This window comes from Oreochromis niloticus, linkage group LG6 (assembly GCF_001858045.2).
Source record: "Oreochromis niloticus isolate F11D_XX linkage group LG6, O_niloticus_UMD_NMBU, whole genome shotgun sequence".
NCBI classification, from domain to species: Eukaryota; Metazoa; Chordata; class Actinopteri; order Cichliformes; family Cichlidae; genus Oreochromis; species Oreochromis niloticus.
In genome coordinates, this window is record NC_031971.2 from 29,755,781 (window position 1) to 29,781,398 (window position 25,618).

At 37.7% G+C, this 25,618-nt stretch overlaps 2 protein-coding genes and 2 non-coding genes across 13 annotated transcripts in view; all 4 read left to right on the forward strand.

Moving 5' to 3' along the window:
* micu3a (mitochondrial calcium uptake family, member 3a) overlaps positions 1–22,963 on the forward strand; it is a 37,946-nt gene extending 14,983 nt beyond the window's left edge. Inside the window, exons 5-17 of one of the 10 annotated variants that reach the window (XM_025907878.1) lie at positions 2,067–2,114; positions 3,718–3,800; positions 5,975–6,046; positions 7,217–7,258; positions 10,281–10,376; positions 15,222–15,236; positions 16,604–16,698; positions 16,813–16,984; positions 17,414–17,419; positions 18,960–19,068; positions 19,212–19,369; positions 21,295–21,359; positions 21,771–22,963. In XM_025907878.1, coding sequence (XP_025763663.1) covers positions 2,067–2,114; positions 3,718–3,800; positions 5,975–6,046; positions 7,217–7,258; positions 10,281–10,376; positions 15,222–15,236; positions 16,604–16,698; positions 16,813–16,984; positions 17,414–17,419; positions 18,960–19,068; positions 19,212–19,369; positions 21,295–21,359; positions 21,771–21,777 — 968 coding nt within the window. In that variant the 3' untranslated portion in view covers positions 21,778–22,963. Of the gene's footprint in view, positions 1–2,066; positions 2,115–3,717; positions 3,801–5,974; positions 6,047–7,216; positions 7,259–10,280; positions 10,377–15,221; positions 15,237–16,603; positions 16,699–16,812; positions 16,985–17,413; positions 17,420–18,959; positions 19,069–19,211; positions 19,370–21,294; positions 21,364–21,770 lie in introns of those variants that run through there. The other 9 variants (XM_025907875.1, XM_025907879.1, XM_025907877.1 and 6 more) reach the window with 9 other exon arrangements.
* Positions 22,964–22,991: 28 nt separating this feature from the next.
* vps37a (VPS37A subunit of ESCRT-I) overlaps positions 22,992–25,618 on the forward strand; it is a 30,135-nt gene continuing 27,508 nt past the window's right edge. Inside the window, exon 1 of the mRNA XM_003449955.3 lies at positions 22,992–23,116. Within this exon, the coding sequence (XP_003450003.2) occupies positions 23,111–23,116 (6 nt within the window). The 5' untranslated portion in view covers positions 22,992–23,110. The remainder of the gene's footprint in view (positions 23,117–25,618) is intronic.
* Positions 24,167–24,382, forward strand: LOC112847244 (small nucleolar RNA U3). Its single transcript, XR_003220678.1, has one exon. It is a non-coding gene; the product is annotated as a small nucleolar RNA U3 (small nucleolar RNA).
* On the forward strand, positions 24,981–25,196 carry LOC112847227 (small nucleolar RNA U3). The gene has a single exon (XR_003220665.1). It is a non-coding gene; the product is annotated as a small nucleolar RNA U3 (small nucleolar RNA).

A 25,618-nucleotide genomic window follows, 5' to 3' on the forward strand; every position in this document is an offset into this window, starting at 1 on the left:
TAGAAACTCAGCCATGAAGTGGCAGACCCCATAAAGTTATATAGCGGGGGTCACCGAGTGCTGAGGTACATAATGTGTAAAGCTCCAAAACTCCTCTGACATTAACATCAGCACACAACCTGTTCTCAGGGAACTTCATGACATGGGTTTTCAATGGCTGAACAGCTCCTGCAGGTGTGATGTGTACGTGGCCCAGTAAAGTTGAAATTGTCGTAATGTCTTTGGATTTCTGAGCTCGATGGAGTTGAAAATCAGACAAAAACTCAAACTGTTCACTGTGTTAATGTCAGAACACACTACATTAATTCATTATTGATTAATTGATTATCAGTTATTTATGGGTACCACAGTATGGGCAATGCATTACTGTGCTTTAGAAAAATTGATTGTGTTAGTATGCAGTAACATGATGGGTATGTATATCGCAGATTTAACACAATGTTAATCCATGTTTCCATCTGTCACACACAGCAGCTGAGTAAATATTCCTTTCATAGCACCGGTATAAAGCATTTGTGTTAACTGGGAATGCCTTTTTGGCTTTTGACTTTCTGACTTTGATAAAGTAAGTGAAGTGCCACACATTGGATAATTAAATCAAAACAATATTTTAGACGGCAGTGAAAATATAACTGGAAATATAGTTAAAGCAGTAAAGACTCACTGCAGTCATTTGCATTGCCTGGATGCAACATGGAACATTGTTACCTGTGCCTAATATGTTAATACTCATGTGACACATTCATGTTTTCCATTTAAAACAGTCTATTAGTATTACTGTAATGTCATCACGGTTCACGGTTGATTACATGTACTTAACTAACCCTTATATTTTTCTTTAGTTGACCTGCACAACAAACACAAAATTTAGATCTTCTTGGGCTTCTTAATATATGCTATTCTAGTGAGTCCATAGCAGATGACCATAATAGAGGAACGTGCTTTAGGATTAACATTTGCATTGATATAGACTTGTAAAGTTAAATCAATTTCTCTGGAGGTAAATATCAGGGGTTTTTGAGTTAATTAAATTTCTTGGGGCTGATTCAAACCATCAGATTTGTTATTATTGGATTATAATGGACTCTTAACATCTTTAACCAACTGACAATTAAAAGAAAAGGAAGGCAAAATCAAGACCCAGCAGGTCTCAGATGTTGCAGTAAACGTTTTGATTTCAGTGACTTCTTGAAATCTTTTCATCATTTCCAAGAAAGCTTTATGCTCAACACTGGCACAAACATATGGAGGATAATGTTAATGTTAAAACTATTGGAGAGGACATATAATGCCTGTTTACAGCCCTTTCCATCATGATTAAATATCACCTTGAGATCAGTATTAATCCCTCCTCTTATTCTGTGGTATATCACTGAAAGCATGGGAGCATAAACATACAACAGACTGTATTATAGAAACCTGAGTAGCTTCAATTTTGTATGCTCTAGTCTATGCAGAGCTCAGGCTACATGGGGGAAAAAGACTTCAGTTCCAAACCAGCTCCTCTACACAAAGCAGTCAAGCATCAGCAAAACACAAGGCTCACACTGACTTTAACTGGTGTCGTGTTCACCCTCACACACACTCATGCATACATACGCACAAATGGGGGAGCAGTCTCCCGTAACACTCAAGCGAACCACCCTGAACTATCTGAACGATCAGACAGAAAGCGAAAAAAGAGGGAGAGAGAGCGTAGATGGAGCTGCAAAGATTCCTAAATGCGCCTGAGGCAAGAAAGGATCACCTCCTGAAACATTTTTCACTTGCTTATCCAAACACAAGACACATACACACACAGACACACACTAGCCTGTGTCTTTACTTTGGACACTTGGGGTGTAGAAAGAGAATCGGTGTGTGGCCAAATGGCCGCTGGCAGCTCCGCTTTGAGAAGACACATTTTAAGATGCTATCTCCATGAAAGGAAGGATTATGTGTGTTAGTGTGTATGTCTTTGTGTGAGGCCCACAGTCTTTGAACATCTGTAAACATTGTGTATGTGTGTGTGTGTGAGTTGAATTTGACCTCTTCCTTAACTCTCTCTGTCTTGATCTCATTACCAGGCATCATCTCATACACAGAGTACCTGTTCCTGCTCTGCATCTTGACAAGTGAGTCAATTCAGTTTGCACGCATTCTCCTTTCACTTAAACTCATCTGCACCTTTTTATCATATCTCTTTCACCCAGTTGTTGCTTGCATTATTATATTCTTATTTTTAGAAAAATTACGTGAGAAAGCGAAGTGCGCTAAGTTCATATAGAAATTTAAAAAAAACTTTGATCTCACAAATGCTGTGGGTTTCCCCTTCACCTTGGGGCAAGACAAAAAGAGACAGAGACAGACCAAAGATGAAAAAAATGTAAACGTAAGGAAAATTCCAAGAACATCTTCTCAAAAGATAAAGAAAAGTAATAGATAAATTTCTTTAAGAAAAGAAAAAAAAGAAAGTGGCTATAAAATTCCAAAAAGTTTATTCTTTTCATCTGGAAGCAACAATTTCAGTACTTTCATCACTCATCCAAGTGACCCAGTCTCTCCCTAACCTTACAAACAGTCCAGCTACATAACGATTGAAAGTAGCGCCACTGCATAACAATGAGCGATGAGATCAGTTTCATAATAGTTGATATGCAAATTGTCTTGACCATTAAGCAGTAGCGACTTGCACTTTTCACAGACAGTTGGGTAACGACTGCGATCACATCACTGTAAGATGGTTAAAGATTTTCTCTAAGGCCTCCTCAATTCCAACATTGTCATTCCCTTTTCACATAAATGTCCTCCTTGGCTCCTTGATCATACCAGCTTTCCTCCCTGTCCAGGATGTGCACGTCTTTGTAACTGAAAGCGTGACCATTGGCCCGTGTGTCTAAGTGGACTAAACAGTGAAGGCCAGAGGACGAGGCTCTTCTGTGTTGCGCCATCCACTTAGCCAGAGGTTGTTTGGTGTCCCCAGTGTATAATTTACAGCCATCCTCTTGACATTTAAGAGTGTACACTGTATTGCTCTGATGCTTGGGGGTGGGCCAGTTACTGGCATAGCATGTTTTAGGGTGTTTTACAAATATGGATCTCAGCTGTACTGACACATAGGGGATCAAGAAAATTTGTTTCTTTTAATGATTTTTCCACCAATTTTATTATAATTCAACTTAAATAGATGAGGGATGAAGTTATAGTGAATAAAAATAAGCATACTTGATCTTAACTGCTCAGTTTATGCTTGCAGGGGGCTGGAGTTTGTCCTTGCTGCCACAGGGCGAACGGCAGGGCACACTCAAAAACCATAAGAACATAATTGAAATTACATTTTACTCCATCTCTTAGACCTATGACCAGCATGTGAAATTAGTTTAAATAGAAATTACCCTCTTTTTTTTCTTTTTTCTTTTTTTTTTTTTACATCCATGCTTCCTTGTTTGGCCTTAAAAATGGTTGAATAAATAAAATAAAATGTCAAATTGAAAGGTCAGTCTGTAGCAAACATATTTGTTCTGCTATTGTTTTTTAAAAATAACTTTAACCTGGTCTAACACTTTAATGTATTCTTTGGATAAGCAGCTGTGTTTGAAACTGTGGCTTCATTTAAGTCATTCTCCCTCCTATCCACGCTTTGAGACACTTTTTCCACTTACTATTTATGGATTTCAAATTGCCTTTAACAAACACATGCACACACTCACCCTATGTGTTCTCTTCTCTGTTCCCCAGAGCCTCATGCTGGCTTTAAGATTGCTTTCAATATGTTTGATGCAGACGGCAACCAGATGGTGGATAAGAGGGAGTTCCTAGTGGTGAGTTGCAGATATTGGAAGAAAACCTGAATTTACATATTAATATTAACCCTTTTTGTTACTCCTTTTAGTAAAAAGCAGTGTTAAAGAATAGCTTTAGTATTAAATAACAATCCATGATTTTAGAGTGGACAAAAGACAAAACCTTACTTTTGAAAATCTAATTTTGACTTGTACCTTGTACCATGGTACCATGGTGTTTTATTGTAGTTTATTAAATTACTAAAATTAAAGAGGCCCTATTTTGCTCATTTTCAAGTCAATATTTTAATTCTTGGACTCTTCTAGTACAAATATCTTTATGTGATTTACAGGAAAAAGGATACTAAACCTTATACATCAAATGACAGGCTTTAGTGCAGACCCTCAGTTCATCCAGTGTCAGCCTCAGACTCATGATGTCTGGTTTTACCAAAAATCCTCATTTTGGAGCTTTAAAAATAAGATTGTACAAATCAGTCCAATGAACATAACAGTGTTTATGAACTGTCAAACCAAGCATAGTAGAAACTCTTGAATTGTCATAGATCACATTTATAGATCAAATGTCAGTATGTCAAATCTTGTCTACCTTACATTACTAAAATGATTCCTTACCCACTGTGACTTGGGCTGTTACAGTACTACAATTTCAAGCTCAATACTGATAAATTTAATACCTGATACTTTACCATTTTGGACATCACAGGTCAAACCCCACCAAAAAAGACATAAAGATTATTTGATTTTCTGTGGTAGTGCTGTGCTTCTAGTGACTTGGCTCCACATTTTTGTTGCTAATCAAGTAGAGTTGGTAAGGTAGGCTGCCCTAGTTGATGATAGACTTTTCCCAGCTTCTGTCTGGGACTTTCAAAGAGATTTAACAGTTTTTAGATACAAATAATTGTGCTCTCTGGTTAAATTAACATCACCATGTTACAGATGGGCAAGATTGAGAACATTTGCTACTACTGTTAACTACCTTATTGAAAACTTAGTAGACTGACAGCTTGGAATTAATCTTGATTCTCAGCATGTTACATTACGTTTGTAGACTCAGTAAATCATTTCAGAATTTGGAATAATGCTTGGTCATGTTTCAGCTTTATCTGCCTGTAAGACTGTTCCTCAAGTCTCATGCAACCATCCTTGCGCTCTCAAACAATACATTCACAGCTTGCATCATTTACAGAAGTCTTTTCCCTATTAAAGTGTCTCCATCATTGGTCACCATTGTAGTACCCTAAGTGAATATACTATTATATACCTTTATTCCCAAAGCCTTGAGCTTTAACTATATTTTAACGTTTAAAGCTTTTAAAAAGGTTGACTTTGAATTTGCATCTTCTAAAGGCAGCTTATTACAAAGCTGAGAAGACTAACTGTAGGATTTCTTGAGGGCTACACATGTGTTTCTTTCCCTGTGGGATAGAACTGACACGTTTTCAAGTGAAAACACCGCTGCAGGCATGAAGGGATCAGAATCTGTGAAGGTTGGTGGGAGTGGGATGGCACATCAGCAGGAGGGAGTGGTAATGATTTAAAATCCTGTGGGAGCAGGCAGGTGTGGGACAAAAAAAGATTTTCCACAGTGAGGGTTTAGATACAGATTTTTCTGTTTTACATATGATATTAGTTGCCAGAGTAATTAAATATTTTATTGATTTAAATGGAAATTGAACAATACCAGTGACTGTTGTTGTCTTTTATGATCATATGCTCTTAGAGAGCGTTTATGTATCTGTATTTGTGTAGATATCAGGTTGCTGTGTTTGTGGTTGTGCATTTTTTTATTTAACTCTTAATTAATTATAACATTTTTATTACAAATCTCATTATTTTACTTCAAAGAAATTCGTATTTTCATTTAAATTTAAATAAGTAAGTATATAATGACTTACACAGCCACTTACCCGACACTGTTTGTAGTGCAGAAGCAGTTTTTTTTTCATATTGGATTCAGCATTGATTTTCCCTTTAATAACACATATGCATAAATATAAATCACTTCCAGAGTGAAACCTGAATACTCCCTTAATCATGTTGCCAAAAGACCATTACCTGAATGACATCATAGATGTGCTTGAAAGAGTGAATGACCTTGTTTGAACTCATTTGAGCATTTCATTTTTTAACAGCGTTTTAGATCTGACTTTGAATTCTCAATGAGCTCCTCGTCTTTTCTCTCATTACAGCTTCAGGAGATTTTTAGGAAGAAAAATGAGAAGAAAGGAAGGAAAGGAGATGCTGAGAAGTCCGCGCAGTTGGTAAGGAAGATGGTAGCGGGGTGTGGGGGTGTATGCTCAGACAAGCATGGATGCTACTGCTAATTAACCTTAATGCTGGCAACAGTGAACCAACCATGAATAGTCTATGTGGACGTGGACTTCATAAATGCTTCTGTTGTTAGTGGGGTAAATTTAAAAGACAGGTTAACATTAATGTAAAGTTACTTTACATTTTAATATATCCATGAGTGTAAACTGTCACAACACCTCTTACCATTTAGTTAAGGTTGCTGACAGAAGTGCTGTGTCACGCTGCGCACATGGATGTGTTAAAAACAATCATGATCATCAGAGTTAAATGTCATTTGTGTTCATGCAGGTGTGAAACTAAACCTTTCATGTAACTAGTTTGGAGTGCATGCTGCCTCATAGAAACTGTTTGGTATCTCTGTGACAGTTATCCCTGCTGTGGACTTATATTTGATATATATATTTGATAGAAAATGTGTCTTTCTCAGCACTTTCTGCGATTGAGTTTTAGAAATAACACCAAGCACCTCGCCTCACTGCTCTCTTTGTGTCAGAGTGTATGCAACTGGATAACTATTAAAGAGAGCAGGTTTTGATGAATCAGTATTAACTTGTCACTTCCCACATATGTGTTGTGCTATACACAGATTAATTAAGGTAACTTACAAACAGATAAGCCATTAGGTAGCTTGTGCATTAGTTATAGTAAAATCTTCTCAAGGTAAGTTTTTCATGACATATTTTGCAGAAAATTTATGTAAAGGCTTCTTATTAAAAGCTTCCTGTTGCTACTTATCTATATTTATTGATTTTGAAGGCAGTAAATCTTTCAAACCCAAGTTTACTAACAACCTGTGTAAATGTGTAAGCAAATGAGAGATAGAGATTTGTTGATCTAAGCATTGGGTATCTTACAGAACAGTCCTGGTTGTGCTGTTGGCTCACAGGAAATACTGTCACTGAAAAATGAAGGATATGTTTCCCACATAACTTATCTCTTGAAAGTACATGCTTGGTGTTAGGCACAGTGTGTATTCTAAAATGTAATCATAGATGTGTTGAAAATGGCACATCCTCTTTCCTTGCATGTACTAACATGTCTTTTACCTTCTCTCCTCCTCTCTGACTGCATGCTCTGTCCTCTTCTTTCTCTTCCTCATGTCTCTCTCTGTGTGTTAGAGTATGCAGCTGTATGGATATCAGGTTGCCCCCATGAACAGCGTAGGTATCCACATGGCATAGTCTCGTTTTCTGCTTTTTAGATAGATAAAGATATTTATGGAGCAGAGAATAGGCTGTTTTTATTAGCTGGGTCAGTTCAACAGCTTTATTGTTTAGCAATCAGTCAGAGGAGAAACCTAATAGTAACAAAAAGCTTAAGTTTTGTGAAACCATTTGAGAATATGTTAAACTTTACCTGTGTGGAATTATATTTGTGTCAATAATAATGCGAAATAAAACCTAATCATGGGCAAATATTTAAATTGAACACAGTAAACTGAACCTGTCAATCACAGAGGTTGTGAGGTCACTTTCAAAGTGACCTTTTTCCTTTGGGCTCTGGCCTCCAAACTGTCAAAAATCAGAATCATTCGAGCGAGCAGAATTCAGCTTCGAGAGCAGAGGCGGCCATGACAGCGTGAATCTGCTGCAATGATTACCAAGGAGGCGTTTTCCCATTTCCGATGAATATTTTTGGGCTGCTGAGTGGAAATGAATAGCTGAAAAAATAGAAATTATTTGGCTGTGACTGTGTTCTGGCTCACCTGCCACTTGTGACACATATATTTTTCCATACATCTGAACTGTTTCTCAGTCACTAAAACATTTGCTTTGCAGTTTGTGTGTCACCATGCCTTTTAGATACAATTATTAAGTTTAATCTGAAAAAATAGGTGAGAAGAGTTATATCAATCATTTTTGTTCATTAAATATAAGGACACACCAACCCTGCCAAGTTTAAATTAATATAGATTACCAGGACCTTTAAATTTCACACATTAAATCACACATTAATGGCCTTTATTTTGCATTCAGTTTAAACATTCCATATAATATATATATGCAGCAGATTTTTTTAATACACTAAAAACCTTAATATCAGGCCTGTCATTCCCTTCTGCTCCTGATGATGGAAAAAGCCTTAAATTTGACCCAGTCCACCTGATGCTCTGTTATCAGTGAAATGAACTCTGTAAGCTACTTTAAAGGATGAATGTAAGAGAGAGGGAGAAGGGAAAAATTCAAGAAAGGTTGCCCATCTGTCAAGTCAGCTGATTGATTGATTGAGGGATGATTAATGGACAGAGAAAGAAAAGAGTAATACATTTAAGGGGTCAGGAGAGATGAACTCTTACAAAAAGAGAGCGATGTAATTTAAAATGACCTGAGACCCTGTAGAGCTCTGAAGACAATCAGACTCCATTTTAGTCCTTTTTAGGACACGTGCTGTATTTTTTGGCAGTGTTGTTTGTTCCTGATGGGGGAAGTTTGTTAATACAAAGATATAGAAGGAGATTTTTTAGGGAAGGAAGCCAAGGGTACATACAAAAATATGTTTCTATTGTCTGAACAAAATCATATTTACATAAAGAACACAAAGAGGTTGAATTTGTCTGTTGAGCCTTATGGGATCAAAAATTAAACAGATTTTTACCTCTCAAGGATGAATATTTCTTATTTACCAACCCTGTGCAAAATGCTGATAGATTTGACTTATTAATTGTATATAACCTGATGAGCTCTACAATTATTAAGGGAACAATGATTAGGAAATAGTTGGAGATTGGGTATTGGGTATCAATGATGATGACTAAAACTGCTGAAGCTGCTGTATAAAATTTTGCATATTAATGAATAATAATTGCGTGTGACATTTCTGAAATGCTTTATATTATGGTTTAAATATTTAAATAATTAATTATACTTAAATTCTATATGTTTTTTTTTCTTGATGCAGCCCCTCAGTTCATCCACTAAACCAGAAAAGCAAATTAAGCTCAAAAGCCACCATCCTTTTAATACAGCTCTCTTTTAATTGGCTGTCCATTGCAAACAAAAAATATGAACAGCACGTGGGCGGTGCTGCTGTGATCACAGCCAGAGAGATGTACTTTAGATGACCATATTAAGGACATTGCCTCTCTTTTAGCCATAAAAGCAGGAAGAAATGTTTAAAACTGAATGTTTTCTGAGCTTTTCGTTCACAGAGATCACCCAGACCTCGTTATTTGAAACATTGGACATTTAATATAGTTCCATTTTATCACTTTCAAGTGCTTTTTTGTCCCTAGTGTCTGTTGAGATATAATGACAATGACTGTAGCTGTCTGTTATGAGTCCTAATTTATATGTGGAGTGGAAACGGCCTGCAGTGTAGTGAAAATCAGCAGTGTGCTGTCAGAAACCATACTCTACCAGCCACTGCTCTCTCTTGCTCTCTCTCTCTCTCATGCTGTCTCACACACAGACAGACACACATATGCACTCCTCCTGTCACTGCTGTGATGGATAGCCGCATTGTCGCAGTGAAGTTAAGAGCATTGCAGGGTCATGTTAAAATGGCTGCTGTTGCTTACTCCCTGGAGAGAGAGACGTGGTGGGTGGTCAGAAGCTCAGCACCGTGGTCAGCCTTTATTAAGGTAGAATAACGTTTGCTAACAGAACCAACTGTTGCTATAGAACTGCCTAAAGTATTTATTTAATAAAGACAATGTCCTATAGGGTGACATCTTCATACACTTCTTCTTTAAAAAGTTTTTTTTTACTTGTGTTTGTTGCTGAGTCAGCAACATGAGCGAGTTATAGCTTCAGTGATTTAAACAGAATAGCACATCCATCATCATCCTGATGATTCCCTGTTGGTAGTATCCTTTACTTTATCTCTAATGTAAACCTAGCTGCAGAGAAACTAGCTATTTTGTGTATGCCCCTTCCTGTTTGATGCTAACATGTTTTTGTGCGTGAAAATGTTCACTGTTTATTTTTTAATGTTTGAATGGATAGAGTCTCGTTTATTGAGAGAACTAGTGAGTGCCAGGTATTAATAAAAAATGCTTGCATCTACATGTGACACCTTTCCTAAATATCCACCTGTTTGTAGTATGTTCACATATAAATTCAGAGACATAATCTGTGTATGTTTACTTATAATGACATGATTGAATGGGCAATGGACGTTTGTTTCCTGAACTGGTTGATTTGGAGGTTGACTGACCCTGGCCCTGCTTGACCACTCCTACAGGTGCTAAAAAAAGACAGTCAGGAGTTTGTGGCGCGGAGTTACTGGGACGTTTTGAGGCGAAGCGCCAGTCAAGTCCTCTTTTCTGACCTGGCGGAGGTACACATACCCAACCGTCCTCTGTTCCTTCATCCCTGCATTCATCATCCTTCACTTTTTTCCTCATTCTTCAGCACCAGATAGTTCAAATAGACGATCCAAATGCCCCCACACGTTCACAAGAAATATGTTCCATCAAGCTGGCCAGAATCAAACTCGAAATACTATATACTATATAATACTTTACTCTGAGAATAAAAGCTTTACTTGAAACACACCACAGTTATTCTCCAATCTTCAGAGAAGTCATGTGTTACTGGTTGAAGTGCACATGGACCAAAAAAGTTACTTTGAAGCTTCACTTGAATATAGTCACTTTGAGATTATTGCAAAAGCTTTGGTCGTTCTAACTTTTATTCTGGTTTGGCTTGATAGTGATGATACATTTCCTTTCTTTCTTTCTTTGTTTCCTAAATGTTAGAACAGAAATATCTCATCATTTTTCCCAGCGTTCCTTCCTTTGTCCCACAGCGTTCTTCTTTGTTCTTGTTCCTGAAAATAGTAATAATTTAATTTTAGACTAGTGTAGAAATCATTACTGGTTCTTTTTTTCAGTGTGAAATCATGTTTGTTTGGATGAGCTCTAAAAGAAACATTTAAAATCAGCATTCAAGCTCCAATGTCTACCTTTAATTTGTGAGAAAATATGTTTCTCTACTCGACACACTGTGGATTTGAATGAAATAATGTGAGCATCCTCCAAATATTTCCTGTTTTGCTCCATCCTAAGTCATTTCACTCTGTCTGTGAAGATATTTATTTACTTTTAGATTATGAATATTTTGAAAGACTTTGGCCTTTGTTGTCGATCGGTACCAATCTATTTATTTAATGACAAAGATTTTAATGTCCTTTTTTCTAATAACTTGTCTTTTTTTCACCTTCCTTCTGTATTCATTCTGCTTCGTATGTGTATCTGTGCCTTGTTATCTGTGCCGTGTTGTGACTAGTGGCGTAGCTTTGGTGTCAGATCATTCCCACGTTACGCCACAAGTGTTTAACAAGGATAAGACGGTTGACTGCAGAGCACATACAAAAGCTTTGTCTCTTTATCACTACAGACTTAAATTCACGCAGTAGAATTCATGAGGAGTTACAGGACAACATCTTACTTTTAAACTATGATTTACACAAAAGGTTAACATTTAGAAAAAAAAACAACCTGCAAAATCCCTGGGATCAAAAATTAAAACCAGATGGTGAGGGGACTAGCAGGCATCCAACCTCATCCTTATTGTTTTAATGCACTATTCCAAGCTAGGAAAAGGCGGTGATAGAATAATTGCTGAGACATTACCTCAGAAGCTTTTATGCTCTTTGGATCCCAGAATATCTGTTCATCAATCTGATACTTCTTAACATATTTCATGACTGGTGGGTTAACAAATGAGCTGTCTCAATAAATCAAAGTCAGTGTTTCCAGTTATTTCTACAATTGCAGCTTAAAGTGTCTTCCTGATAGTACTTTCTGAAGACTGGTAATCATTAGTAACAGCTAAAATAGTGCTAACAGACTAGCTCACTAATGACAGGTTGTCTGCTGTGTTGGCAGCGGAAGCTGAGGTTGAGGTAATGACAGTGAAACATAATGGGGTTGACCTTGTATTTACACCGTGCAGCCTTTCATCTGCCGGGATGTCAGACGGACAGAGCAGAAAAATCAGACATGGGGGAAAAGAGTAAGGAGGATTTTTTTTTTAATGGAGGGATATATTAAACATAAAAGGGATTAGAGATGATTTAGGATTAAATTAAGTACGAAAAAAATGTGAAACCGTGAAATGACAAACAAGACGACAGCCAGACAAAAGATGTAATTCAAAGAAATAACATATCTTTAAGGACGCGATATCAGATAAGTGGAAAACATGAGGGTGAAGAACACACGAAAGAGATAAAATCAGAGTAAACAAATGGGTGAAAAAGGCCAAAGGAAGATGACACAGGTCAGCAGGCAGAACAAATGTTCAGGAACAAAGTGAGTGAGAAGAAAAGAAGTTCGGGAAGTACATTTGGGTGAGAAGAAAGAACCAGGTTGTATTTAGAGAAAGATGTGTTTACTCAACAGATTAGTCACCATTATACCTCTTTCCTTTTGTCTGGAGAAGGAGGGACTGACTGACAGGTAGAAAAGGAGGGAGTGTAGGACAGAGCAAATCACCTCTGTTTGTCAGGTGAAGGAGGTACTGACGGGTAGTGTGAGGTGAAAGGAAATCAGCGTAATCAGAGCAGGGGGTGGGATAAGATTAAAGAAATGATAAGAGATGTAAAGAAGAAGAAAGAAAGAAAATGTGGGAGATAAAAGTCATTGCAAGAAAATTGAACAGGCCATGAAACGGAAAGGAAAGGGGGGGTTGGCTGTTTTTCCCCCTGGAAGGTGTGACTGACTGACAGTCTGACTGACTTGACTAAAGACCCACAATGAGCTCTTCCTCCGGAGTATTACTCACAGATGGGGAGGATGAGGAACAGCGTTTAGCGTTTACATCAGTAATTACTGTTTTTACCCTCAGCTTCGTGATCAAAGACTGCACAAGCTCTCAGATAAACACACAGATGGACAAATAGACACATGCATGCACCAGGTGTTGGCTCGTGCCTTGTGGGCGTGGTAACGATTACGTTGTCACGGGGATGATGAGCTCACACTAGTACCGCCACACTTCCAGGAATGATAAGCTTGTTATGATCCGTTTGGCATTACATCGACAAGTTGGTAGACTGATCTGGATTCTTGAAAGCCTTTGCTATGACAAAGTTATTGCACATCACAATGACAAAGTTTTTTTGGTTAGACACGTAAGAAAAAATAGCTCTAGAATTTGTAAGGGAGGTAGGCTCATTGGGATCATGGGCTAATTAAAAGGTGGCTGTAGCCTCTGCGCCATCGCTAATTTATTAGCCAAGTTACATTTTTAAAGTTGAACATTTTGATCGTTGTCATCTTATCTTTTTGAAAACCAGACATTACAAGTGTTACGATTTGACTGTGACACCAAAAGATACCAAATGCATGAGGCATAACTTTCTTTATCATCCTTATGAACACTATTTGCAGTCGTACTTTAGAAAATGAGCATCTTATTGTGTTCAGTAAGAATCGAAGCTAGCAAATAATCCATTGAATTTATCCAGAAAGGGGAATCGAGGGCCATTTACCCATAGATGTCTAGGCTACTTGATTTTTTTGCAGCCAAAGAAGTCGCCCCCTGCTGGCTGGTAGAAGAGATTACACTTAAAGACACTTGCACATATAAGATGCATAGGCTAAAATAAACTTCTTTATAGTCTGTGGTCATGGTAAGGGTACGCATTATTGATGATCCAGCATCAAACAACATTATAAGATGGCATCCAGTGAAAAATAGGTTACCACATGGACTAATCATAAATAATCAAAACTTTAGATCAAATTGTTTCAGTGCTTCTACTTTCAATTTCAAAAATATTTGACTGCAACTTTGTTATTACTTTGGTCTAGCTCATTTTTTAGCAGCATCGGGTAGCTTCTTTTGTGAAAAAGCTTAATTAAAGTTAATGGAGGAATTGGTAGTGACCAAAGTAGTGGTCAAAAATCTCTTAATGTAGCTTTAGTAATTATTTTTCAACTTAATGTTCTATTTACAACATAAAGCTCAGATAACTGGTGTTATATCCTACGCCCACAGTGTACAGCATTTAAAATCTAAGTAATTTCCCTTGCTAGTTTGTACACTTCAGTAAATATCACTCCAACCATAGTGTCTTCCATTCATTTGCAGGCTTTACTTCCTGTAGTTGTGGATCCATCCTTTTTCAAATTATATCTTGAAGACTTCTGAAATACATTTAGTACAAGTCTTTGTGCAACAGCTGATAACTCACTGCAGCAGTGAATAGACACCCACCAGAATCATAAACTCCTCAGTCACAATAGTTTTGAATAAAGATAATGCAAGATGATTTCCTTGTTTTAAGCTCAAAACAACAAAACGGAATTAAGGGAACTCCACGTGGGAGGGAAGAGAGGCAGAGACACACCACCTGGATACTGTCTAGATGTATGAACAGCTCATGTGTCATAAAGACATCAGTAATGCGTCAGTTAAGAGATAAAAGAGCAAAACAAATTTTGTCCTGTTTGTCCGTAATCAGAGACTTAATGAAAAGAACGTCTAGTAAATGAGACACAGAAAACTTAGACACAGCAATGATAAGTCTGTAATTGTTTCAGTTTGTCTTGTGTTTACACAAAGGAAATCTTCCTTTGTCCCTAATCAAAGACTGAAAGACCAGACTCTTAAGTGAATCAGCAACAGACCAAAAGCTAAGAGTGGTCTTATAACAGTGTTTACTTTTAATGCTTGTTTCTCACAAGACATTTTTATTGTGTGAGTTAGCAGTGTGGTTCCAGTTTAATCTACCGTACATTTAAGAATTTTACTGCCTTGAACATCTGCATCTTCCTACAGCTTATTGTTAATATTGTGCATTGATGACCAAAAGAATCTGTAATTGAAACATGATTTACTTTAACCAGTAGAGTTTTTAGTTGGTGGTTATTCATACATAACAACAATTTAATAAAAGCCTAAAATGTAACCTGGTAAATGCCCAGTAAAATTCTAATGACTTTTGTCACATCAGTTGTTTGTTGTAAGATCACTTTTTTTCTTTGTTATCTGTGTGGATAGTTTCCTCTCTATCAGAAAGACTGCAGCTCACTTACAGACATTTCTGACTGACTGAATGAATATTCACTGTGTGACACCAAACAAGCACAAAAAAGACCTCTTGATATTTTTTCCCTTATATAAACGTGTGATCTTGTTTCACATTTTCTTCTTGTCCCACATTGGATTTTAGGATTTTACTCTTGAGGTAGAACCACGAATGGCATCGTGGTGATGATGATATTTATGATGATGATTGCAATGCCATAAATGCTCCTTCTTAGAAGGACATGAGATTTTATTTAATCTTATGTCTGCGTATTCCTCAGCATGGTGAAAGATTGGAAATGAAGGTTGGCTGGGTGGGGCATGACAGGTCATTAGAGAGAAGATGTGTATTTGAATTCCTCTCTTTTTTGTCCTGATGCTGCCTGATTCATTTCTGGAACTGCTCAAAAATCACCTTTTTCTGAAAGATACAAGTATGTTACTGTGTATGAACAGAAAATAGTGAACTAAATACTTAGATTAAGTTTCTGCAAAGGCTTAAAATCCTAAGCGTGTCACCTTGCTTTAAACAAGGTGTTAACCAGCAGATTAAAGCAAGAGCAAACAGTCGAAACAACCCAAAGCTCATTGAATGGATTTTAAATGACCTGGGTCACAGAGTCAACACACACTCAAGGGAGACTAGAAGGATATGCAACCAAACACATCTGATGATGGAAAAAGGTGGAATCGGCTCACAAAATCTCTGCACTTGTGCTTATGTGGGTTTTGTTTGGTGTTGCTTTTGGTGACTTGAGGTTCTGTTTAGGTGTGTCAATGTGGCATTTGCAGAAAAATGCATGGGATCTGTCTTTGTTGTGTATTTGTCTGTGTTGCACTTAGTTGCTCTTCCACAAGTCTTCTTTTCCTCTCATGTCTTCTGCTTACCTCGTCTGTTTCTCTGTCCTTAATGAACTCCACCTGTTTAAAGTGTTGTCTTCCTTCCTCCTGCATTCTTGTTCACCTCCACCGTTACCTTCCCACTGGCTCTGTGAATGTAGGCATGACTTATGATCTTATCGCCTTCTCTTGATTTGGGCTGATACTTGAGTACTCTTTAACATTGTATCAGTCTGTGTTTCACGCTGCTACAGCATCACTCCTCACCAGTCTAGACTGCATAGAGAACGATTTTTTCCATAGCTCTAATCTGACTTCCCTTCTTTACTTACCTGCTTTACTTCAGTTTGCTTGTAAATTTCTATTTGGCTCTTCTGACTGAAGTACGTGTTTCACATCATATTATGCTGCCTAGACTTGGTAAGTTTGATCTCATGAGGCCGTTGACTGTTTGTCTGAGCTGATGACTGTGACTGAAGTTTGTGATGTCATTTGTAATGTAATTTGTAATGCTCATCCAGTGCACGTTTTGCACACGTGCAACAGAAACCTGCTTCCTGCTAATCTGGCACAGCGGTGGCCATGTTGGTCTAATGATGGACTTGTCCTTCTCCTCCAGCCATAATGCTTGAGGTTTGTCATTTAGTCACTGATCGTCTCTCGTATCGCTCTCTCTCTCTTTGATAGCGAGCAGACGATAGCATCACAATTGACACCACACTACTGGTCCATTTCTTTGGGAAGAAAGGCAAGGCAGAGCTTACCTTTGATGACTTCTACAGGTACTAGAACAGAAATAGTGCTAACGCTAACAGTATTAACCACTTGGCAGAATGGATGATTTATAGGACAGTTCTCTTTTTTTCTTTTTTACGGTCCTTTCTTTCTCTTTTCAGATTTATGGATAACCTCCAGACAGAGGTGTTGGAAATTGAGTTCCTGACTTACTCTAAAGGTATGACGACTATCAGTGAAGAAGACTTTGCCAAAATCCTGCTGCGATTCACCAATGTGGAAAACATCAGTGCCTATCTGGAAAATGTCCGCCAGTGTATACCTGATGAAAAGGTACAGTATACATGTGCGCACAGTTATTTACTGGACAATTCATTGGTCAGTAATGAAATAATAATAAAATTCTTCCTTCCTGTATGGGAGTTTCTGCCTTTTTGACATCTAGAGTGCCTGTAATTTCAAACTGTTGTCTCTGCCTGAGGCTGTTGTGGCTTTCCACACTTGAGCGCTCAATTGCTTCACTACATCTCACACAGAAACACACACAAAAACACACATTTCACTACACTTTCAGTTGCGTCTATCTACCTATCTATCTATCTATCTATCTATCTATCTATCTATCTATCTATCTATCTATCTATCTATCTATCTATCTATCTATCAAGCTGTGCTATCTAGCTAGACTTTGGCATGTAGTCCTTATGCAACCCATCTCTATTTCTGTCCCTCCCTTCTTTCCTTTTCATGCTGTGGAAGAAGCAGGAGGTTGGTCTCTGCCTCGTATAATTCACAACCTGCAGTTACAATCTGTCAGTCTATCCTGCTATTAAGTTAATTTGCCACCTTCTCTTTTTTTCTTCATATAAGCGATGTCAAGGTTAAGATACACAGCAAGCTGTTGTATTTTAATCTACATTTCGTCATGTAATTCCAAAAAAACCCATTTATTTATTTGATTAATAATATTTTATCTCATGAATTATGCATCTGTTATAGGGTTACAGCAAATTCACAGCAAAGAGCATGAGGTGCACCTCACAACCATTTGCTCAGATGGACTTTGGTCATTAATTTCATGAAATACACAATATCCTTTATATCCTTTGTTAGTGCTGGGTGAATGCTCAGTGTATGAACACATGTCATCCGAACAATTAGACTGTACATCCCAATTGGTTTTCACTTTATGCTACTTTACGAGAGATGAAACACTGCAATGTGTTTTACTGTTTTTTTCAACTGCTTTGGTATATTTCTCCAAACATATCTGAAGGTCACAGAAGCTGAAAAAATGCATTTCCTGAAACAGCTCATGCATGCAGAAAAACACTATAGTTAACCTGCACAATGCTAAAACTCACAGAAAATATTTCATTCGTGTGTCTCTGACACTGAGTGCCAACAATACAAGGCTAATATTTTTTCCAAGGATTAGTGACAACTACAGCATGTCCCAGTGAATCTATTCACATGCTGATTTCAGGGGCGCAGTGTTTTACATTCTACTTTGCAAAGCAAAAGAGCGCCTATACATTTGCATAGCACGTAAGGAAACACTGACTGACAACACAGCACAATACAATAAACTGAATAAAACTGAAAATCTTTTGTAGTAGAAAGAATCATCTGATCCTCTGCTGAATTTTTTTGTCTGTTTTCTCTCAATTAGAGAATTGAATCTTTTTTATGGTAGTTCCATTTTAATGGGCAGAGACAGAATAAACACATAACATCTCTTACACTTACTCTTATTACTTACACTACTGACCTAAACATGTGAAAATTAGCTGAACTATTCTGCATGCGATGAGTCAACACAACATTGCATACAGTAAAAAATAAACAGAGTTTTTGATCCCAAAAACAATCAATAAGTGTTCTGCTTAGTGATTTGCCAAATTGTATTGAAACATTTGAAAATGCCACCGTATAGAGAGCAGCTCTTTCTGAGTAACAAAATGCTGTAAAATATTTCTCATACAAACTTTAACTGTAATTTGAGAATTAAGCCAAAGCCACTGAGGAAAACGAAAAATTTTCCACATCATACACACATACGATGGTTAAACCCATGAATGACTTCTTACGTCCTTCATGAGGCCATGTCATGGAATCGCTTGAATAATCATTTAGTGTTTTAATTTTTCAGACAGATGACTAGATGCACTTTGAGGAATGCTGTATGCACGCCACTTAAATGCACCTTCACAGTCTCGCTCAAATGATATTCGTCATTTCCAAGCTTCTTTTTCTCCAGTACCTCTCCCTGCGGTCGTTTTGTTAACTGTTTCTACTTGTGTTTCAGGGAATCACCTTTGATGAGTTCAGATCCTTCTTCCAGTTTCTCAACAACCTTGAAGACTTTGCCATTGCCATGCAGATGTATAACTTTGCTGCACGCTCCATTGGACAAGGTACTAAAACTGTATTGAGCTTGAAATGCGGGCACTGAAGGTCTCTGCTTACACTCACTGATGCTGTGTTTTCTCCTCCAGGTTTTTCACTCAGCTGCACTTAAACAAATGAGCAAAGTCATTTTTACTTTCTCCCCTGATAGATGAGTTTGCCAGAGCGGTGTATGTGGCCACAGGGCTCAAACTGACACGTCACCTTGTAAACACCATCTTCAAGATCTTCGATGTCGATCACGATGACCAGCTCTCCTATAAGGAGTTCATTGGTATCATGAAGGACCGGCTGCACAGGGGAGCCAGGGTAAAGAACTTTCTTCTCTTTAAGAAAAAGTGCACTCAGCTCCAACTGAAAAATCTTTGTTTAGAAAAAGTTTGAATCACAGCCAGTCACCAGGACACAAAAAAGGAACCACTTTTGAGAAATATACCTCCCTTCGCAGAAAGGTCTGAGGTCAAGTGGGCTCCAGAGCACTTACAAAGAGACAGTTTTCTCATTAAGATTTAGGGTGTACTCCCACTTGACCAGTTGCCTTATACTCTGCCTAAGTACTGAGCACCCAAAGGCAGCTATAGTTTGGGAGTTCTATGGCCAGATGTAAACTACAGATGAAGGCTACATGTGTAGCATGCCTGAGCCCAACTGAACCGCACATGGGCACATGGGCACATGGGCACATACTCCATTAACACAAACAACCTACAGAACCTAAAAGATCTGCTGCTAATGTTCCAGATACCACGAGACAGCCTATGACAGCAAAGCGTGTAACAGACACACTGGTCTGCTGTGTCCAGTTCACACTTTGCCTCTCTAAAGCATGAAATGGAGACGCAAGTTGCAACAAGGGGAGAAAATATATGTAAAGCCATAACGTCCACAGTGACAGAAAGGTATGAAGTACATTCTAGGCTCCCACTATGCCAGAAATTATTAAGCTAGGTGGCTAATTTGTATTTGCACATGAATATATTAGTAATGTCTCTTTAAATGCTTTACTTTGATTATTTTCATGTTGGCTTGAAATAAAATATCTCCCTCTACTGGTACTGCAGCTTAGTGCAGCTTCTGCATGCGTGTCCATTTCACGCTTTGGAGAGGCAAAGTGTGAAATGGACACTGTGGACCGGCGTGTCTATTACAAGCTTTGCCGTGATACCGGGTTGTGTGCACTCGTTGCTTTGGTGGGTCAGAGCTGTTTTGGTGGCACCCAGAGGACCAGAAGAACGGGGTAGTGATAGCATCTGGGTTCTCAAGTATAAATTCTGACATCCAGCATTACCCAAAAACTTGGACGAGGTAGAGTTAAAATTTCAAAGTTAGCCACATAAACAAATCACAGTGGTTTAAAACTATAGAATGTGTTATTTTTTGAGCATTTTAGATTCAAAAAAGAAAAGCTGAAGTTTAAAACATGGGAGCTTCTTGTTGCCTGTTTCATTAAAGAATAACGAATCAGTCTTTACCTTAAATGCAAACTTGCTTTACCTGTGCCAGGATTTAGTGTCACAGAGTAACAAAAAAACAGGAAATCCAAAACTACAAGTATTATTGTTATTCAGCAGTTTCTTAAACCTTTTTTGTAGAAGATGTTTTGCTGGTACAACTAGGCCATCCTTTACTCATGACTGCTTGTGCTCTTCAGTTGCAGTCAAGTAGTTAAAGTAAATCAACAGTTACCCAAAACAAGAGAAAAATGCATTTAACATACACACATGATAACAGGCTTTAAAATATCGATGAAAGACTTTTAGTAAGCATCAGGAATGTAACAAAAAAAAGCTCAAATAGAAGATAATTTGCAGGCTTGTGGGTTGGAAATCACCTAAGAGCAATTTGGTGATGCTGTCAGAAAAGGCCATACTGCCCCCCAGTGGTGGATTTTGATGCAATAACACAGCTCAGATCCCTTTTTTCTACAGAGGTGGTCATGTGATAACAAACTTGGCACCACTGTAGGACTGGATGTTGCACTTTATTTGGTCTCGTGTGTCCCTTTTGATGCTGTCTTGGCCTCACTGTCTTGGCTTTTTAACAGTGTTCTCTTTTGTCCTTACTTTGCTGATGTACCTCTCTCTACATCTCCTTTCTAACCCATGCTTTTTCCCCTATTATCATGAATTTTACCACACTTATACTTTTGTTTTTCTCATCTTCCATGTGCCCACTACTTTTGCGATTGTTTTCCTGTCTTCCTGCCTCACTCTGGCTGTCTACACACATCTCAGGGCTATAAAGCTGTGGAGCGTGCTACCTCCTTCAGGTCCTGTCTGAAGAAGGAGCTGGCAAGCAGATAAGTATCACTAACAGCTACAGTTCAAGGAGTTTGTTCGTTGTTATTTCTACAGTTGCAGGTAGTTTCTTGACTTGAATTCAGTCTGGTTTATGACTTCTTTAGCTTGTCTGATTCACCTTTCTCATATGAACTGTTTAGCCTTATTACAATGCTTCTACAGAATGGGTTTTCATATAATTCATAGAGTATACTGTACAATATATTGTGAACCTGGATGTGTAAGAGTAGGAGCAGAAGGTTGCTGAATATCTTCAGTAAGATCTGAGAGCATTTTACTCCACTGTGATGCTTTAAAAAACTGCCACTGTGTCCCAGTAATTGCCATATTTTAGTTGACTGTATGTTTTGAATAAAGTTTAAAGGTAGTGAGTTGTTGAAGTGAACTGTGTCCCATCGCTCTGTGGTTACCAGGTGAAGGGCCGACAGCACACCTCTTTCCCCAGATGTGTTCGCTCTGAGGCCCGGAGACAGATGCACCTGCTGTGGAGGAGGTACAAGGAGCCATAGAGAGTGGACGAAATCTGACGGAGCTTCGACGTTAATTAATCAGGAGGAGCCAGTATTTGTGGAGCAGTTCTCCCGTCGACCTTCAGACTGTACATACGTGATAACTGCAAGCATGACCGCACAAAGCCCACTGATTCTCTCTGTGATGATAATAATTCTGGTTTTTTGTTGCCCTGTTTCCAGTCATCCATCCATCCATTGATCTGATGTCAGTTATCCTGGGTATGATTTACATGTAGTTAAATGTTGTTATGTTACGATAGAAATTTAATGTCTATTCTAACGCGATACCTCCACAATGGTGGGAACTTTGTCATTTTGTTTTTTATAATAAAGAGGAGAACTCTTGGTTAACACTGACACCCTGAAATCTAGAGGCCCACAAGTTGCTTTCTTTACTTTAATTATTGCATTTATTAAAAACTTGTTTTGTTAGTTCAGCTACAGCACTGCAATCTATAGGAGCACAAGAATCTTTAAATAAGTTCTAGGGGATTAAAGTAACATCCATATAAAACTGATAACAGTTATACAATATGATACCTGCATGTTACTGAAACGATATAATTAATTGAATATGTTGTGGATATGTAATGTCCTCAACTCATTTATATAATGTTAAGCAGTAATTCCATCTAACCCCTTACTTTTTGTTGCACGAACAGTATGACTCACACTACTGTTGCAGTTAGGAATGCTTTATTATCGTAATACTACAGCAGGTCTTGGGACTGCTTTGACCTGGATTTGACATGATAAATGAAAAATGTATTTCAATATTTTTGGGGGGTGAATGTTTTTGCCTCTTTCGTGTTTCCTGGTTTCTTAGTATTCATAAGTAGATGCCCACATAGGTGCCTTTGATCCTCCCCCCTTTTCAAAAGCAATTCACGAGTTTTTGAGCTTTTAATTTCAACTACAAAAGTTATGCATTGATGACTACACGTTGTCTTAGCATGACATATGTCTGATAATTGGAACATCAAGTTGAATTGTCTTAATGTATTATAAATTATTCTGATATTTAAAACGATCATATATATGTAACGAGTGCGTTTGTTTAATTAATTTCATGCACGAATAAACTATTTTAAGAAAACACGCGAATTTCCTCTCTGTCCATGAGCATGCGCAACAAAACGTTAATAACTTGGGAGTCTCCTGGCCATTTGGCTTGCTTTTAAAGCTTTTAAAAGTTGAGAATGTTTCTTTAAGACAAAGCGAATGTGCTGCTGGTCAACATGCTGGTGAGTAATTTGTTTCAAAGGTGATTAAAAACATTTTTTATAGAAAGAAAATTGATATGGAGGCGTGGTATCTCTGGGTGAAAGCATTTATGTTAGCCGATAATTAGCTTCAGCCTGTTTAAAATGTAGTTGAAAATACTGTCGACTGACCCTTTTGTGGGGCACTTTTATTTTAGTTTTCGCCCTTAGTGTGTTGCTTTTAGTTGCAGGTGAAAGTATTTCACCTAGCTTTTTTAGTTAAAGTTAAGCGTCTGTGTTGACGTCATTCGACGCCTAGTGAGTTTTTTGTAGGATGTTGTGTACTAAAGTAGTGGGGTTCTTTTTATTTTTATTATTTTAAGCAAAATTAACCAAAATATGAATTTTGGCAGTCTGTTTTAAACATTGAATATCGTGTGACGATTACACTCGATACTAGCCAATGAAATGCTGCCCTCGTGTGTCGTAACAAGGGTAGCTGCGGTACTACATGTACAGATTTGACGTCTTATATTACAGAATAGACGCGTCTCTTTTTGTGATTTATGTATCGTTAACATTGTAACCAAATGTTTCGAGTTTAAACTTTTTATAATTAAACAAATTGTAATAGTTGTTTCTAAGCGGAACGTTTCCTCTTTGCCAGATTCATGTCAGGAGTATAATAAGCGATGCACCACACAACATTTATTTAAACTTAAAGTTACTGCTTTTTCCATGATCAACGCATTATTTCTTTCAATTTTTATTTTTTTGACAACTTCATATTTCAGGGAAACAATAAAAATAACGGTTGTTACAGATTTCTGAGTGAAAATAAATACATTCGTATAGTGACGTATGCGATTGCTTTCGCAAAGCATTGTGGGACTTGAAACTGGATTTTAAAACTTAAATAAACATCTTTAGCCACACTTTTAGATTTACTTGCATAATCGTAGCTCTGTAAAAGTTATAGTCTATTAACTCCTCGCAGACTGATCGGTTAGGTCATGTTTGACAGTTGACATAAACCGTGAGTGAGAACGGCGTTCCCGAGAATCACCTCTTGCTTCGACCCAGAGATTCTTTAAGACTATACTTTCAGGGATCATTTCTATAGTTTCTAACTTGAGAAATGTGTTTCTAAAGTGTTTGGTCTCGCTAACCACGATGAAGAGTCGTGATATTCCCTTCTGAGCGTGAAGCGGATAGAGAATAATGATTCAGTTCATATGTTCTTTATCATTGATGACCGGTCTTTACTTCCTTGTGGAGTAATGAGGAAGGGAATATGATCAGAGTGGTTACGGATTTTGTGCAAATAAACAATATATATATGTATTTAATGAAGTAAGTTCTTCAGAATTGGAAGGAGCTTGATTTAGTTAAAATCTATCTATGGCGGATGTCAAATAGGAACTTGATCTCAAAGTTTCAGTGAAACAGTTTACCTCATCTCTAGAACAAGTCTGAATTTAACCCTTTTGTCAAGTCATGTGTACTTCAATTGTACATTAAAAAAAGTCCCTTGTGTTTGAGCGACATTTACACAATCTGTCTTATTTGTCAGTGAGTGAGAGAGGTTGGCCTTTTGAATCTTTTCAACTTCAGCAGAATGTCGCCACTATCACAAATTCACTTTTGTAACCTTTATTTACACTTAATGTTCCCTAATAACTTTTATAAAGTTGATCTGTTAGTCTGGTCGTTCTCTCTTGTACATTTGCTGTCAGTATTGTTAGAGGTATCCAGTGATTGGATGTGCTACACAGTATTATTTGCATAAACACAGATGATTGGCCAAAACATGGTAACAGGCGGAGCTTATTAAATGTCAGAGAGGAACCCTGAGTGCAGAAGACTTTACTGAAAACCACATGCAGTTTCCACATGTTAGCACACTAAGACTATACTTTCAGGGATCATTTCTATAGTTTCTGACTTGAGAAATGTGTTTCTAAAGTGTTTGGTCTCGCTAACCACGATGAAGAGTCATGATATTCCTTTCTGAGCGTGAAGCGGATAGAGAATAATGATTCAGTTCATATGTTCTTTATCATTGATGACCGGTCTTTACTTCCTTGTGGAGTAATGAGGAAGGGAATATGATCAGAGTGGTTACAATGGGTACAAAAGAAACCATAGACAGCTATTTCCTCAGTGGGCATGGTTTCCTGTGGCAGAAACAAGCATTACACACAAGTGTTATCTTTATTATTTTTGTTAACACCGTTTTGTGGAACAACCACACAACCAGTACTTTTAAAATATAAAACAGGGTTTCTTATCATACCAAAGTATCAATAATTATTATCAACACATGATTGTCATGTCTTTTTTGAGATAAACAATGAGTTTTATGGATTTTATTCTCACCTACTTTGTATGTAGACTGAGTAGGTCCCAATAATCTTTCTTACAGATGTTTCGACACTGCTGCATTGTGCGTAGGAAGGAAAATATACTCCGGCAACAAAACCAAATTTATATAGACAACAGAAAAAACAAACAAACAAACAAAAACGTTCCCCGAAAAACAAA